This window comes from Ahaetulla prasina, chromosome 1 (assembly GCF_028640845.1).
Source record: "Ahaetulla prasina isolate Xishuangbanna chromosome 1, ASM2864084v1, whole genome shotgun sequence".
NCBI classification, from domain to species: Eukaryota; Metazoa; Chordata; class Lepidosauria; order Squamata; family Colubridae; genus Ahaetulla; species Ahaetulla prasina.
Window position 1 is genome coordinate 331148112 of NC_080539.1, and position 15779 is coordinate 331163890.

Here is a 15779-nt window from a genome sequence, read left to right on the forward strand (position 1 = left end):
CTTAACAAATGTGGCAAGAAGAGTCGCAAAATGGGGTAAAACTCACTGAACAAATTTATCACTTAACAGCACAAATGCTGGGCTCAATTGTGGTCATAAGTTGAGGACTATCTGTATTAAATTTATATGTTGCCTGACCATCAGATCCAATTAAGGCCCATCTAAATTTGTTATTTTGTTTCTTATGGCCAACCGGAAAGTAACTGAAGTCAAGTGGCCATTCCTGCTAGAGTTCATAGGACTCATTTTCCTTACCTATGCTTTAGTGTAGGGGTCAGCAACCTGCAGCTCTGGAGACACAAGTGGCTCTTTAGGCCCTCTGCCGCAGCTCCGTGTCCCATCACTGGTTCACCCCGCCCCTCTTATTTCTTTTTTGGACTCCAGCTCAAAACGGCAGTAAGAAAAGACTGTCTTACGCGCAAATGTGGTGTGAAGACAGGTACACGGCAGCTTTATTCCTGCATTCTCCTCTCCCCCTTCTCCTCTCATAACCCCCTGGCCGGCTGTGGCTGAGCTGGAAGTGTGGGCACATGCGAAGAAGCCCTCCTTATGCGAGTTACTGCTCACCTTTCCTGAGCTTTGGCACTCACTTGAGGAGGGTCTCCCAAGCGTGCGCACGCTCCTGGCTCAGCTACAGCTATCTCGGGCATCCTGAGAGGAGGGGGAAGAGGGTCGCTGGAGAGTGCAGGAGCGAAGCTGCCCTGTACTTGTCTTCACGCCACATTTGCACATAGGGCAGCCTTTGCTTCCTGCCACTTCAGGCTGGAGTCTCCCAGCACGTGTGAATGCTCCCAGCTCAGCCACAGCTGGCCAGGGAGGGCTTTGGGGAAGAGAGAGACATAGAAAGAGACACACAGAGTTATACACAGAGAGGGGGTGAGACAGAGACATAGACAGACACATACAGAGTGATACTGAAAGAGGGGAAGAGAGGAAGAGACACAGGGGGGGAAAGAGTGGGAGAGAAACATAGAGAATAGTTTGGTGGCTGGATAGGTGTGGCTAGGTGGTCATGTGAGTGGGAAGGAGGGAGTGACATCAAGTTGGCCACACCCACCCAGGTTTTGTGGCTCCCTGTGTGTCTTTTTTTCCTGTAGGAAACTGGTCCAAGTGGCTCTTTGAGTGTTTTAAGGTTGCCGATCCCTGCTCTAGTGGGGGGAAAAAAGCTGATTTCACTGTCCCAATTCAGCATAGGAAATGGGAATCCTACATCGGAGTTTAAATAACATGAGATAATGGCAGTCACATTTCCATATGATTTTGATGCAGAAGAATTCAAACTCATCACATACCTGTTCTCTTTCTTTCAACATCTTTTCAAACGTAAGTGCTTTCTCCTTCATGGAATTATGTTCAAATTCCTTCTCCCTTAACATTATTGAAAACTGCATGTTAGTCTCTTGTAGTGCTCGGAATTCTGTTTCTTTTTCCTGGCTTTTTGCTGCTATTCTGTCATTTTCTTCCTTCAATTTACAAACATCCATTTCCAAGATCAGTGTTCTCTCTTTCAGATTAGTGACGCTTTGCTTCAGCAACTCGTTTTCACTCTCTTTATTACTAAGATTTTCTCTCAGAGAAAGCAACTGGTCACCTTTCGATTTTATCAGCAGATCTTTTTCTTTGAGGGACATCTGTAAAATGTCAGATTTCTCTTTTAATTGCTTTATTTCCAAGCCAAATTCCTGTTGACACTTCCTTTCAACCTCTGATGATACAGCCATAGAATCAGACAATCTCTGATTATTTTCTTGTAAAGTCTGGATAAGCAAATCCTTTTCCTGCAATGTTTTCTTCATGAATTCTAGTCCCTCATTTACTGATTTACACTCACTGTCAAACATCTGAGAAGAAGTATTACTGGGAACTTCTAGTGGTTTTCCCTCAACAGAAGTTACCAATGGTGGTGGTGTTACCATGTCAAGCTTTCCAAGAATTATATCCCGGGTATTATTAAGGTTTCCTATGCTCTGCTGAACTTGGGCTAATTCTTGAGTAAAGGTTTTTAACTTTTTCTCATTTTGTTCATAGCCCTGTATTAAGCCACTGTACTCTACCTGCAGCTGGGAATTGTTTTCACAATCAACTGAAATTTGTATCTGAAGTTTTTGTAGTTCTTCTTGGAGATGACCAGACTCATGTTGCATATTTTGAACAGTGGTCATTACTTGTTTCTTCCATTCTTCCATTTTCTTTACTTGTTGTTTCAGCTTGTCACGTTCCTGTAAAAGTTCCTCAAACTGATTACTATTAATTCCTTGTAGCTCACTGCCTGAGTTTATATTGGAAGATTGGAGGACAGTTAATAAAGTTTGGCATTTCTGACTTAAAGCATCAATCTCAATATCTTTCTCTCGGATGATACGGGATAAGTTCTTTATAGTTTCTCGAGACATATCATGACTGCTACTTTCAAATTCGCTGGATAGTTTTTGGTTTTCTTCTTGTAACTTTTTCATGGTTGATTCCTTAGCTGCAACAATATCCACTAATTTGTGATAGTCTGTTTTTAACTGACTGTTTTCTCTAGTTTTTTCACTAAGAACTGCTAGCACTTGTTCCCTTTCCATGGCATAGGTCTGTAATTGCTGTTGAAGGAAAAGAACATCTTGCTTGTAAGATGGGGAAGAAACGGTTGCATGCAGTGCTTGTATTTCTAAGTTTTTTTCTTGAATGATCTGTGTAAGTTTGCCAACTTCATCTTTAGATAACTGGTCAATCTGTCTACTTAGTGAAACATTCTTTTCATTCAGAAGCTTGATTTCCCTTTCTCTCTCCTTAATGCCTTTTATCAGCCTTTCAATTTCAACCTTAGATAGGTCATGCTTCTCATTCCCATTTTCACCATTGAGTGTCTGAACTTTAGATTCCTGAAAAAGATCAGGAGGGTCTTGCTGAATTACCTTTCTTTGGTTGTTTAATTGTGCCTTAATTTGTTCTACTGTTCTCTGTAGGCTTTTGATTTCTTCATCCTTCTCCATGCACACCTGCCTATGTACTATGTTCATTTGTTCATGCTGAAATTTGGATTCCTCAGTTTCTTTTTTGTATTCTTGTAGGGATTGCTGGAGTTGAGCCATTTTCAAGTTCTGATCCTCAAATGTCTTTTTATTTAATTTCACCTGTTCTTCCAGACTATTTTTAAGTATAGTTACTTGTGTTATTTCTGCTTCAAGTTCTGTGATGATATCCAAGGTTTTGGGCTCAGCCAAAGGAGGGGGCCTACTTTGTTGTTCTTTTAATCGCTCATTCTCTTCTTTCAAATGACTGATCTCTTCTTTCATAGCTGAAAGACTTTTCTCCCTTTCCTCTAAATTCTGCTTCAGTGCCTCAATTCTTTTCATATTCTCAATATACTCTTCATGTTGCTGCTCTAACTCAAAAACTCTGATTTTAAAATTTTCAACAAATACTTCTTTCTCTTTTATGAGCTCTGTCAGTTGTTTTTGCCCAGCTAAGCTAGTGGTTAACAGCTCTTTAGTTTCTTCATGATCCATTTCCATCTGTTCAATGTTCCTTTTGAGATTTGCTATCTCAAAGTCTTTGCCTTGAGAAAGTTTTACTAACCGTTCATGTTCATATTGTAATGCAGTGGTATCCATGTTACGTGCATTTGATAACTCCTCAATGGTCTGTTCATATTTATGAGCCTGCTCCAACAATCGTTTTTCAGACTGGTTTAATTCTTTTTCTAACTGTCCCTTCTCAAGTTTCAAAGCTTCCAGCATAGTATCTTTTTCAAAACCAATTTTACTCTTCTCACTATTAGCTATTTGCAGCTGCTGTTTAAGTTCCTCACATGCTAAATGAAGTCTTCCCTTTTCTGTTTGAAGATTCATGATGGATTTCTCTAAATCTGTATTTATTAGTTTATTTTTAGAAATTTGATGCTTCAGGTCTGATATTTCTTCTCTTTCAGTGACTGAATGATCTTGACAACTATCAGATTTCTGACGTATCTTGGTTAGTTCATTTTTGAGAAGAGAACATTCTTCTTCTCTTTCAGTTAGATTTTTCTTTAATTCTATAACTTCTTGTTCATTTTTGGAGCTATAATGTTGGGATGTTTTAAGTTGTTCTTTTAACTCTTTTATTTTATTTTCCTGGTGTTGGTTAGTCACGTGCAAATCATTAAGGGCAAGTGAGCATTGATTCAATGCTTCTTTCTGGTTTTGCACCTCTTTGCTCATTTCCATTTTCTCTGCCTCCAACATTGATATTGTTTTTTCCCCAGATTTTACATCCAGTTTTAGCTGGCTGATAACTTCAGCAGCTTCTGCATTTTGTTTGGCTAGTTGCTCCTTCAACGTAATCATATGCTAAAATAAAAAAAAATATTTTTATTTAAGACATACAAGTAAAGCTTTGAATCAAAATACTCTTATTTCACAATGTTTTCAAATCATTGCATTTATGTTACTGTAAAGTACCAATACCAATCCTCAAAGAAATATGTTTAATAAAATAAACTCTCTAGCAACACCGCATTTTACCATTTTTTTAAACCAGGAAAAATTGCCTCCTCACTAACAGAAGACTGACCTTCAGGATTCCATTAATTCCCAGTTCGTGATACTGACATTTTGCTGGGTATCCATCTAGTTCAATCAGAGCAAGGGGAGGAAGCATTATTTCAAGAAAATCTGTTAGGGGTTATATGGCAGAGGAGACAAAGTCACAGCCAAAAATCACTGGAGTTCCCTTTTTGCTTTTCCCTTTTCAAATATACCTTTTCGCCTTTTCCTTTTTTTCAAAAATGCTAATTCTTCTCTTTCCAGGGAAGTTAAGAGGTCTGAATTAGAGAGGGCTTTTGAAATAGTTTTTAAAAAAAATAGTTGACTGGGAAAGCCTAGAAATTCTTATAGTTTTGTTGCACAGATATTTAAACACAAAGCACATCTTTTGTAAATTACATAGTATTCCTGCCTCTCCCTTATATTTCTCACCTGGGTAGCTTCTTGGTTCTGCTTGTCCAGTTCTTCCAATTCTGCTATTAGAGTTTCTTTTTCAGCACTGCTTTCATTCAACTCATGCATGTGTTGTAGCTGATTTTCCAAGTTCTGTCCTTTCATAGTACTGTCAGGTTGTAAACTTCCCATGTCTTTGTTAACTTCTCCCTTAATTTAGACACAAAAAAGATCTTAAATTTAATAGGATAAAATCAATTTGAACATAATTGTTTAAAGACTTAATTTTTTTCTGAAATAAACAGCAAAAGGGTGATTACATTTTTAATTTTAGAAAGTTACAAATGGACTCGGGGACAGGTAAATTTGAAATAAGCTTTTGGAATTAATTATAAGAATCCTTTCTGTTGGAAAAACATGGTAGCAAGTAACTTTGAAGGTTAGACGCTAGAGGGAAGTGCAAGGAATAAAAGATTATAATTAAAGGAGAAAAACATTCAATATACTGAAGGATATGAAAAATGGACCTTTAATGTTGGACATATTGATGGTTATTTTTGAACGATAGATCCAGAAATGAATTCTAAGGGTGTCTGTAGAGATACGATGAGTTTAAAAGATGTTACAGAAGAGGAAAAAGTTCTATTGGACAAGCCTGAGACTGATCTGAAAGTAGATTTAAAGATAACAAGCCACAAGAATGATATGAAAAAAGATATTTCACTGGACACACAAAAGAAACTGGTTGATGTCTTAACAATTAAAAGGGATATTCAAATAACAAACCAAGAGAGTGAGCTGATTAATTTTCCTACATTGGATTTACAAAAAGGGGATGTTAAAGTTTGAAGAATTTAGAGACAAAGAGAAAATGAAAAGATTTCAAATTTTAGACCATTATTTGAAAAGACTAAAGATCCAGATTGCTAAAAATAAATGGAAGGAATATAAAGTTGGTTTATTTGGTTAAAATAGTATGTTATTATTTTTTGTAACCCTTAATGACTTGTTGATCAAGACTGAAATGGTGAGGTTTTTAAGGATTTATTTATTTATGGAATGGTAATTTATGGAATGAGTGAATAGGTTGCATTTTTAAAAAAGGTGATAAGTTACTAAAATTGTTTATATTTGTTCTGATGGAGAAAGTCTTTCTTTACTTTCTTTTTTCTTCCATTCTACTTCTTTTTTCTTTCTTTTCTATTTTCTTTTTCTCTTCTGCACCTTCATTTTTTGGTTATCATTATAGTAATTTTTAATAAAATTACTATTTAAAAAAGAACTTTTGTGTGTTCTATAACTGATCATCTGAATTGCTTATCTTATTCCCAAAAAAAGTTACATTCAATTATTTTCCTGATGTTAGATTGGAAATAAAAGAGTGTACCTTTGTGGAAAATGTAAGCCAATGACTTCTTAAATGATATGTGTATACTTAAAGGGGGAAAACGGGGAGGGAAGAGGAAACATATTGAGTTAAAGAAACCAAGGCAAGGCACATCACTTGAAGTTGTTTATGTTTAATCATAGAACTAGCTCTGACATAGAATTGGGCTACATTTACTTTTGATATTTTTGTTATAATTGGTTGAACCGTAATTGTCTTAATTTAATAAATCCTTAAAAAAGCTTATGTTCTTGTAGTGTTTTATAAATTTTAGTATTATTTATGCCCTTTTATATCAGGGCTGTCAAACTCTGGCCCACAGGCCAGATGTGTCCTGTGCTGGTCACACCCACAACTGGTTTAGTAAAGGGGGAAAAAAGTCCAGATACATCACATGACACAGCCGTGATGACGTGAGTTTGAAACCCTTGTTTGATAGTTATCTAACTTCTCATAGCATTTACATTATTAATTATAAAATTATTTGTAATTTTATAGGACTTTGATGTTTTTTAATTCCTGTACTCTGTAATTTTATATTAATAATGTTCTTTTTATCTCATTTTATCTCAAAATGAATATGATTTTGTTTATTTCAGACTGAAATGATTAGTTATTGCTTATATAGTTATATTATTAGTTTTGGAAGGCTACTGTTGCTCTAAAAATATATATAAGAACACTCTTTTAGCTTTTCTAACATCTTAAAATGTAACAAAAATCTAATTATATTTACAGCATAGCTTTTGCATGCTATATTCTACTATAGTCCATTTGATGCTGAAATGTTATACTTATTGGCAAACAAAATAAACATATAGTGCTTATTTTTATTTATCAAATGTATATAGCCACTCATCTCACATAAGGTGACATTGGGCAGTGTACAATAAAACTAACAATTGAAACATAAAATCTGTTAAAACAATTGAATTAATTAAACATAAATAACAACATGTTTGCATGGGAGTAGGACTTATAGTGTGGTCAAAGGGGTAATGCAAGAACTACAGACCAAAACTATAGATAACTAAAGTATGTATGTATATAGGTCTGTGCGTATGTATAGTTATTCATAAGAACAATAACAGGGTCAATTTTAAAAATATCTAGTGTAAGATAGAAAACAACTGTCTTTATTCTAACCAAAACAGAACCGGGTTTCTTGATTTCAAAAGCTTAATCTCATATAACAAATATTTCTAAACAATAATAATACAATTTCAGGAAGATTATTTGTTATTTTTATATTATCTTTTACATAGTTACCTGATTTAATGTTTTCAATTTTGTTATTTCACTGTCTGCATCTGTAAAAATGTAAGCAGAAAGTTCGTTGATACACAGAGAATTCAAGTTGTTAATAGAAGATTTCTTCAGATTTTATTTATTTATACCGCTCATCTGACTCTGAAAAGTGACTCTGAGTAGCTTACAATTAAAATTATAAATATAACAGACATTATAAAGTTAACTACAAAAAGAAGACACCAAAAAAAAAAGGCAGTAGCATCTTCTGAGTTAATCCACTAGCCACTTCCAACTTGGAGCACTTCCATTAAGATCCCAACTTGGAGCATTTCCATTAACAGTCAGAGTCAGGTTTTATCTCCTTTCCAGAAAACCAAAAGTATGGGAGCAGACTTCAACCCAGGCAGACCTCAAATATAAAGACATATTTCATAAAGTGGATGTTATGTACACCACCCTAGGAGCAGCTAAAAATGGTCAGGCTGGGGAATTCTACACGAGCTGTATCTTCCAAATACTCTTCATGGATAGCCCCATTTGGAGCGCCTTGCAATAATCCAAAAGACAAATGATTAAGGCATGAATGACTGAGGGCATGTTCTCATGATCCAGGAAAAGTGCAAGCAAGAGTCATAATTCCAGAAGGACTCCAAGTTGTGCAACTTTATCTAGAACTATAGATGATGAACTCCCAGATCCCAAGAATCTCTACAGCCACTCTCTCTTACCAGGATTCAGCTGAAGCCCCATTGTCTCCCATCCAGATCCCTACAAATTCCAGCACCATGAGGACAACTACACATCATTTGGTGGAGATATAGAGTTGAACATCATCAGTGTATTGAAGATACCTCGTCCCATGGTGTCGGATGATCTCACCCAGTGGTTTCATGTAGATACTAAAAAGAAGCAGAGCAAGTGCCCATTCTGCAGCACCCCACAAAGGACTATCCATGGACTAAAGCTCTTACTCCCTATCAACACTGACTGGGACCAGCCTTGGAGGAAGGCGCTGGATCAGCACAAAACTGTGCCCATCAACTCCAAATGCCACAGCTGACTGCAAAGGATACTACGGCCAATGATACTGAAAGCCACTCAAATATCAAGGAGGTCCAGGATGGATATATTACCCGTTTCCCACTCTTGCTAGAGATAATCTATAATGCAACCAATGTTGTTTCTGTCTCAAACTAACCAAACTGGCCTGAAACCTGACTGGAAGGGTTCTAGATAATCCATTTCATCCAGGATCCTCTGGAGCTGCAGTGTGACCACCTTTTCTACCACCTTCCCTAAGAAGGGAAGGTGAGAAACTAGACAAAAAATTGTCCAGATAGGTGGAGTCAAGTGATGGTTTCTTGAAATATACTGAGTAAAAGTACAGCAACAATTAAATATGACAAGTCCATTTATTATCATCTTTTGTATCATTTCAAAACAATTTGGGTTAGGAAGAAAGACAGCCAAAAGAACTGTTTTTCAATATTATAAAGTACAGTAATGCAATGGGTTTGGTTCCCCCCCCCCTTAAACTTCTTTTTCTAGAAAGGCTTGATCATCTCTTTTTAGGTATGAATGTTTTTCCTCACATACAATATTTGGGCTAGGAATCAAAGAGCAGTATATGAATCAACCATTTTTCAGCTTTCTTCTTTGAGCAGCAGCTTCTAAAGCTGAAAGAGGCAGAGGAAACCACGAAAGCAAAGTACCGCTAAATGAAGAAGCATTTTGTGCATAAATCTCCAATCTTTGTTTCACGGAACTGTGTTCAGATGCTAAAATACAATATATCACATGGTGAAATCGCAGTGTTTTCATACCAAGTAGTGCTTTTTGCAATCGTTCCACTTCAGCCTTCAATGATTCTTCTACAAAATTAGGGACTTCCTCTACTTTTGCACCAGCCTGTTTTTCAGAAATAGATATTTGGACTTTACTGCGTTCAGATTTTAGACTTTCGTATTCTTCTCTTACTTGATTTTTCTCTTTTTTTACAAATTCAAGTTCTTTCAAGAGAATGTCTTTCTCTCCTTCTGCTGAAGACAATTGTTGACTTAAACTTTCCACTTTATTTTGTAAGTTACTCAAGTTTGGTGATTTTGATCCATTTTGTAGATCTATTTCAGAAGATGCTTCAGTATTTCCACCAACTAAGCAAGGAAACATACATTTATATTAGAACCCAGAAGCACTGTATAATGTTATAATTATTATATTAGTACATAAATAAAAACATAACTTTGTTAAGTTAAAATATAAATAAAAATAATATTTTGTAAAATTAAATATTTCTTAATTTCTTCTGCATAAATATTAAAAATAAGTATTTTGCAAAGTGTTTTTGCAGCATTTCTACTGGTACTGTCAAGTTATATTTATAGAAGCTCACAGCCATAGTTTGGCTGAATTAGAATTTTCACTGCCAATGATAAGAAAGGCAAGTACGTGATTGCTTACTGCACTGCAAAAATGTCTGGATTGTATATATTCTCATAGTTTTAAATTAAGTTTTTTTTATTTATTTATTTATAATTACATTTCTATACCGCACCATCTCCCGAAGGACTCAGGGCGGTGTACAGCCAATATTAAAATACACATAACAATATAAATATAATAAATAAACACTATTTAAAACAATTTAAAAAACAAATATTTAGTGGCCGAATCACTAAAACGGTCAAAGACCAATTAAAAACCCATTAAAATTTCGCTAAAATACATTCTTAGGCTAGTCCCACTCGGCGAAATAATAAAGTCTTTAGTTCACGTTTGAAGGCCCGGAGGTCGGGGAGTTGGCGTAACCCCGGAGGTAACTCGTTCCATAGGGCTGGTGCCGCCACAGAGAAGGCCCTCCCCCTGGGGGCCGCCAACCTACATTGTTTGGTCGACGGCACCCTGAGGAGGCCCGCTCTGTGGGAGCGCACAGGTCGTTGGGAGGCAATTGGTGGCAGAAGGCGGTCTCGCAAATACCCCGGTCCTAAGCCATGGAGCGCTTTAAAGGTGATAACCAGCACCTTGAATTGCACCCAGAAAGCTACCGGCAGCCAGTGCAGGCCACGCAGGATGGGTGTTATATGGGAGCAACGTGGTGCCCCCTCTATCACCCGCGCGGCCGCATTCTGGACTAGCTGGAGCCTCCTGGTGCTCTTCAAGGGGAGCCCCATGTAGAGAGCATTGCAATAGTTCAGGCGGGAAGTGACGAGGGCATGAGTGACCGTGCGTAAGGAGTCCCAATCAAGGAAGGGGTGCAACTGGCGAATCAGGTGAACCTGATAAAATGCTCCCCTGGTGACGGCCGTCAAGTGTTCTTCTAAGGACAGCCGATCGTCCAGGAGAATACCTAAGTTGCGCACCCTTCCCCTGGGGGTCAGTATTTCCCCCCCCCCACAGTCAGCAATGGCGTAAGCTGACTGTATTTCTTGTGACATACTGATTTAATGGATACTTTTCCATTAGAAGTTATAATGGATAGTAGTCATTATAAACACAGCACACATTCTGTGTTTATATAACATGAAAAGAGATGTGTTGCAAGGCCTTTCTGTTGGATTTGCAAATATTGCTAATACTTGAAACAGACATAATGTAACTATATGCCCTGTATGCTTATCTTCATTACTTTTCATCTTTTGCACTGTACAGAGAAACTATACAGAAAAATATCTTTAATAGTATAAAACTGGGAATACATGAATATGAAGAACTAGGAAGTACTAACATCATTAATGCCATAAGAAAACAACTACACCCTAAGGTTTAAGGAAGTCAACTGAAGGGTCATCCAATAATGTTATCAATGTTTCACTTTATGTAAAAGTCTTATTTATGAATGAAATTTGTAAAGTTGCCCAACTCAGAGTTATGACTTCAGGTGAAATATATACACAAAAAAGTAGACAAAATTAAACAAAAAATGAAAAATAATAGAAAACCAAAATATCAACAATAATCATAAACATAGTGAAGGCTGGATGAGACAGGTAATCATTCTTTGGGAAAACAGGCTCAATTACCATCCATTCTGTCCAACATACAAGAGAAAAGGCAGGCTTTCACTACTCTACAAAAGGTTTGGGGCTACCTGAACCCTGGTGGATGAAACTCCAAGGCTAACAGGAGGTGATTCATGAGAATGAATCAATGTTCCCTACATCCAGATCATGCCGCCATTACTCTGAGATCCTCCTCTACTTCCACCACCCCAATGTACTTTACACACTCAATGGCTCAAGTCAGGCCTGTAGTTGTTATAGTAGCCATGAATTCCTAAAGTATTTCCAACTTTATACTCAAGAAAGATAGATTTGTTTGTCTGTTTGTTTATTCATTTATATATTTATCATATTTATACAGATGTCCAATTCACTTCAAATTAAGTCTCCCAAGACCATAAGCCTGAGAAACTCAACCATCAATGTGGTCATAGCGTCCAATCATTCCCACATTTATAAAGCTCCCTTTTAAACTCATTTACAGTTGTGGATAATAGAGAACAAATAAATGGTTTTTTAAAAATTATTTCTTGCAGGTTACTGTTTCCCCCCCAAAAAACAAAGACGGCAAAAAATAGGGAGAAATTAGTGGCTGCAGTCAGCCAAACAGAATCAAAGAATCACGGTTTAACATTAAACATTAACGTTTAAGGAACTTTCTTATTGACGCTATTTTTAGTATTTGTGTCACAATGTTGCACTTTGGTTCTTAATAGGCAAATCTTGTATCATAACATTGTAACGGACATTTCACCATCCTGACAAAATTTTTGTTTGCTGTAAAATGTTTGTATGGTAGCATCAAGTCTCTGAAATAATCCCACCAGCAAAAATATTTCTAGCATTGGAAGTACAGTGTTTCCAGCTTCAGGACTAGGCATATTTATATATCCAAGGATTTTAACTGGCCATACCATTTCACTAATTATAGCTAATGTTTCTTGTTTCACAAATTTTATAGTAACAGTTTTTCTTAAAAGTACTGTACTGGTAAACTAGAAGGGTTATACCTACAAAGTATTATATTATAGGTTATGAGTGCTCAGCAGTCCAGAATTTGTAAATTATATAAAACACCGCTTGGAAGAAAATTATACTTGAAATCTGGTACTCTTTTTACGTGCTTAATATGGTAACAACTTTTTAAAAATCCTTTTGGAACTCTTAAGAACAAACAAAACCTTTCTGTAATTGATCCTCCAATTCTTCTATTCGTTCCTCATATTCACTTAGTTCTTCTCTATGACGTCGGCTTATCTCTGTTAATTTCTGATGGTGTGCATCTTGCAATACTGAAAGTTCATGCTGGTGCTCATCTATTTCTTGGCTCAACTTCTGTTTCAGTTCCTAAAATGTGTAATTAATAAAAAGCAAACTTCATTAATTTGAAAGTTTCATTAAAAAATTGAAAGTTCATTAAACTTTGAAAGTTTAAAGTTCATTATGGTTTTTAATTTTAAATTTAAAGTTTAAATTTCATTCTGAGGTACTTTATTCATTAACAATGCAACATATCTGAAGACTGACTCAGTTTAAAGGAAAATCTGGAACTTTTAGTAAAAAATGTCCATGAATGATTCTGAGGTTATACCTTGTTTTTTGATTAAGGAGCACTCAAAAGATACAATGCAAATCGTTGCTTTAACCATTATTTCTAAGTATTTCAAGATGTATATTTATATTCATATTCAAGTGTTTTATTCAAAATAACTTCAAAAAGCATTCATAAATAATGTCTGTGCATTAGAGGATTATCCAAAATCTATAATAACTATAAGGAGTAATCTCACCTAGGAAAAGAGGTGGTGTTTTGTTTTGTTTTACCTTGATAATATTTTGCAGCTTGCAGATTTCATTTTGATCTGTACTATTGTCTCCTTGAGGCTTAGAAAACTAAATGAGATGGTGGAGAAAAAACATTTAAAACGCTGAAATCAGTTTAGGCTTAATACATTTAAAAAATGGTGTGCAGCAGGAACATGGCAGGAACTTTTTCTTGAACAGTGCTTAATAAATCAAAAGTTCAATCATGTGTGGCCTACTGAACAGAATACCAGGATCCACCATAAGGATTAAACATGTGTTTTGTGTTATACAAATTGCATCTATGTTAGCTTCAATAATTTAGGAGCTTCATAAGCTAAAGCTCAGCTCTATGTGCAGCAGTTTACAATTTGCCTTTTCTTCCCACCCTGCCCCATTAAACATACTGAAGCAATGTATTCCCAATGTAAACTTATGATTCATGTTTATACAAAAAAATGAAACAACGTTGGTACAGGTAGTTTACCTCAGTTTACGACCACAATTGAGTCCAAAATTTATGTTGCTAAGAATGTTTTGCCCCATATTATGACTTTTCTCACCACATTTGTTAATGTGCAGTTAATCACTGCAGTTCTTAAATTAGTAATACCATTGTTAAGTGAATCTGGTCTTCCAGAAGGAGATCGTATGATTCTGGGACACTGCAACCGTTATAAATGTGAGTCAGTTGTCACATGAATGTAAATCATGTGACCATGGGGATGCTGCAATGATCATAAGTGTGAAAAATGGTCATGTCATTTTTTTCAGTGCCGTTGTAACTTCGGTCACTAAATCAACTGTTGTAAGTCGAGGACTACCTATGTATTTTTTATTCACTGACACAAATAAAAAATATGTAATGATGTACAATTACACTACAAACCTGCAGAGATTGACTCTGTATCAAATGTTAAACAGAATAGTGTCACTGGAAATAAACAACTCTTGTGCCACTCAGGCAAGTTCCATTAATACTGAATTTAGAAATAAGATAATTAATAATACATCTCTTACTGAGTCATACTATCATTTAAAGGGAAAAGGCAGGGAGCAGGTCAGGCAGGGCTGGCTGGCTAGGAAGTGGGGAATCATGGCTGCTTAGGTGGCTGCCACCGCCCCAGCCACTGCCAGCAGCCTAAGTGCCCTAGCTGAAATAGGGATTGCCCTCTCTCTCTCTCTTTCCCTTTCTCATCCACACTGAGAGTTTGGAGAGCCCCCGTCCTCCCTCTCTCTCTCTCTCTGTCACCCTGAGGTGGCAGTTGCAGGGCTTGAGTGCCTGAATGACGGGGTGCTCAGGTAAGCTGGTGCAGGGCATGGGGTGGCAGTTCTGCGCCCCCTACCTTGCTTAGTCCTCCACCCTCCACTGCCTCGCTTTGTGGCCACCGCACCACTGCATTGCTCAGCCTCCTGCTAGGTTATGGCGGCGAGCAAGGAGAAGTGACGAAGAATGAAGAATGAAGGGAGGCAGAGTGTGTGTGTGGAGGGCGAAGCAAGGCAGGGGGTGCAGAGCTGCCCCATCCCGGCTTATCTGAGGGCCCTTCAGCCAGGCCACCAATACCAAACCCTCACACACACACCCCCCATGGCAGCCACATCTCTTCACTAACCTGTTTTCCAGTTCCGTTCTCTGTTGCCATATGCAGGGCAACTGAAGTAGTCTGTTGGACTATGGTAAAAAAAATAGTTCAGACCTTCCAACGTCTCACGGGGAAAAAAAAAGATCTCGCAAGGTTAGAAGGTCTGAACTATCTTTTTGACCATAGTCCCATAGACTACTTTTGCTGCCCTGCACATGGCGATGGAGAACTGGGCCTGCGTGCGCATGGGCTGGGATGGAGTGGGCCAGGCCGAAGTGATGTGGGCTGGACTCTTATAGTTTCCAGGATGGCCATGTGGGCCGGATCCGGCCTCATTGCGGGCTGGATCTGGCCCCAGAGCCTTGAGTTTTACACCTGATATATGTAATCTACATTACATTATTCAGAAAAGAGACGCACCTGTGCAATCTGCTTCCAGTGCTCAACTTCAGATTCGAGCCTAGAAATTTCACTGGACAGTCTGTTTATTTCTTGTTGAGACCAGATCACATCTCCAAAATCCATATCATCTCTATGAAAATCAAAAGAATGATGTCTAACAACAGGAACAAAAGAAGCTGATGTAGTGGCTGATTGAGAAACAACTGGTTTTAACTGTGATGACTGAGCAGCTGATTGCATTTTCTGTAGTTGGTCCTGTAAAGCATTCTGCCTGGCTTTAAGATGGCTGATCTCCACCTAGATCAAGACATGTACATTTCAGTAAAGAAAATGTTCAATCCAACATTAACTGCAACGTTTAATTTTAATTTCTCTTTTAAATATTGTTTAATTTAGCTAACAGCTACTAAAATTATGCGTATTTCATTAAGATATTTCATTAATTATACCT

General features: G+C 37.2%; 1 protein-coding gene across 2 annotated transcripts in view; it reads right to left on the reverse strand.

Moving 5' to 3' along the window:
- TRIP11 (thyroid hormone receptor interactor 11) overlaps nt 1–15779 on the reverse strand; it is a 46527-nt gene that overhangs the window by 20256 nt on the left and 10492 nt on the right. The window contains exons 4-10 of one of the 2 annotated variants that reach the window (XM_058162577.1): nt 15347–15625; nt 13365–13433; nt 12722–12887; nt 9366–9695; nt 7561–7601; nt 4944–5114; nt 1293–4316 (exon numbers count right to left, since the gene is read on the reverse strand). In XM_058162577.1, coding sequence (XP_058018560.1) covers nt 1293–4316; nt 4944–5114; nt 7561–7601; nt 9366–9695; nt 12722–12887; nt 13365–13433; nt 15347–15625 — 4080 coding nt within the window. Of the gene's footprint in view, nt 1–1292; nt 4317–4943; nt 5115–7560; nt 7602–8270; nt 9148–9365; nt 9696–12721; nt 12888–13364; nt 13434–15346; nt 15626–15779 lie in introns of those variants that run through there. The other variant, XM_058162578.1, reaches the window with a different exon arrangement.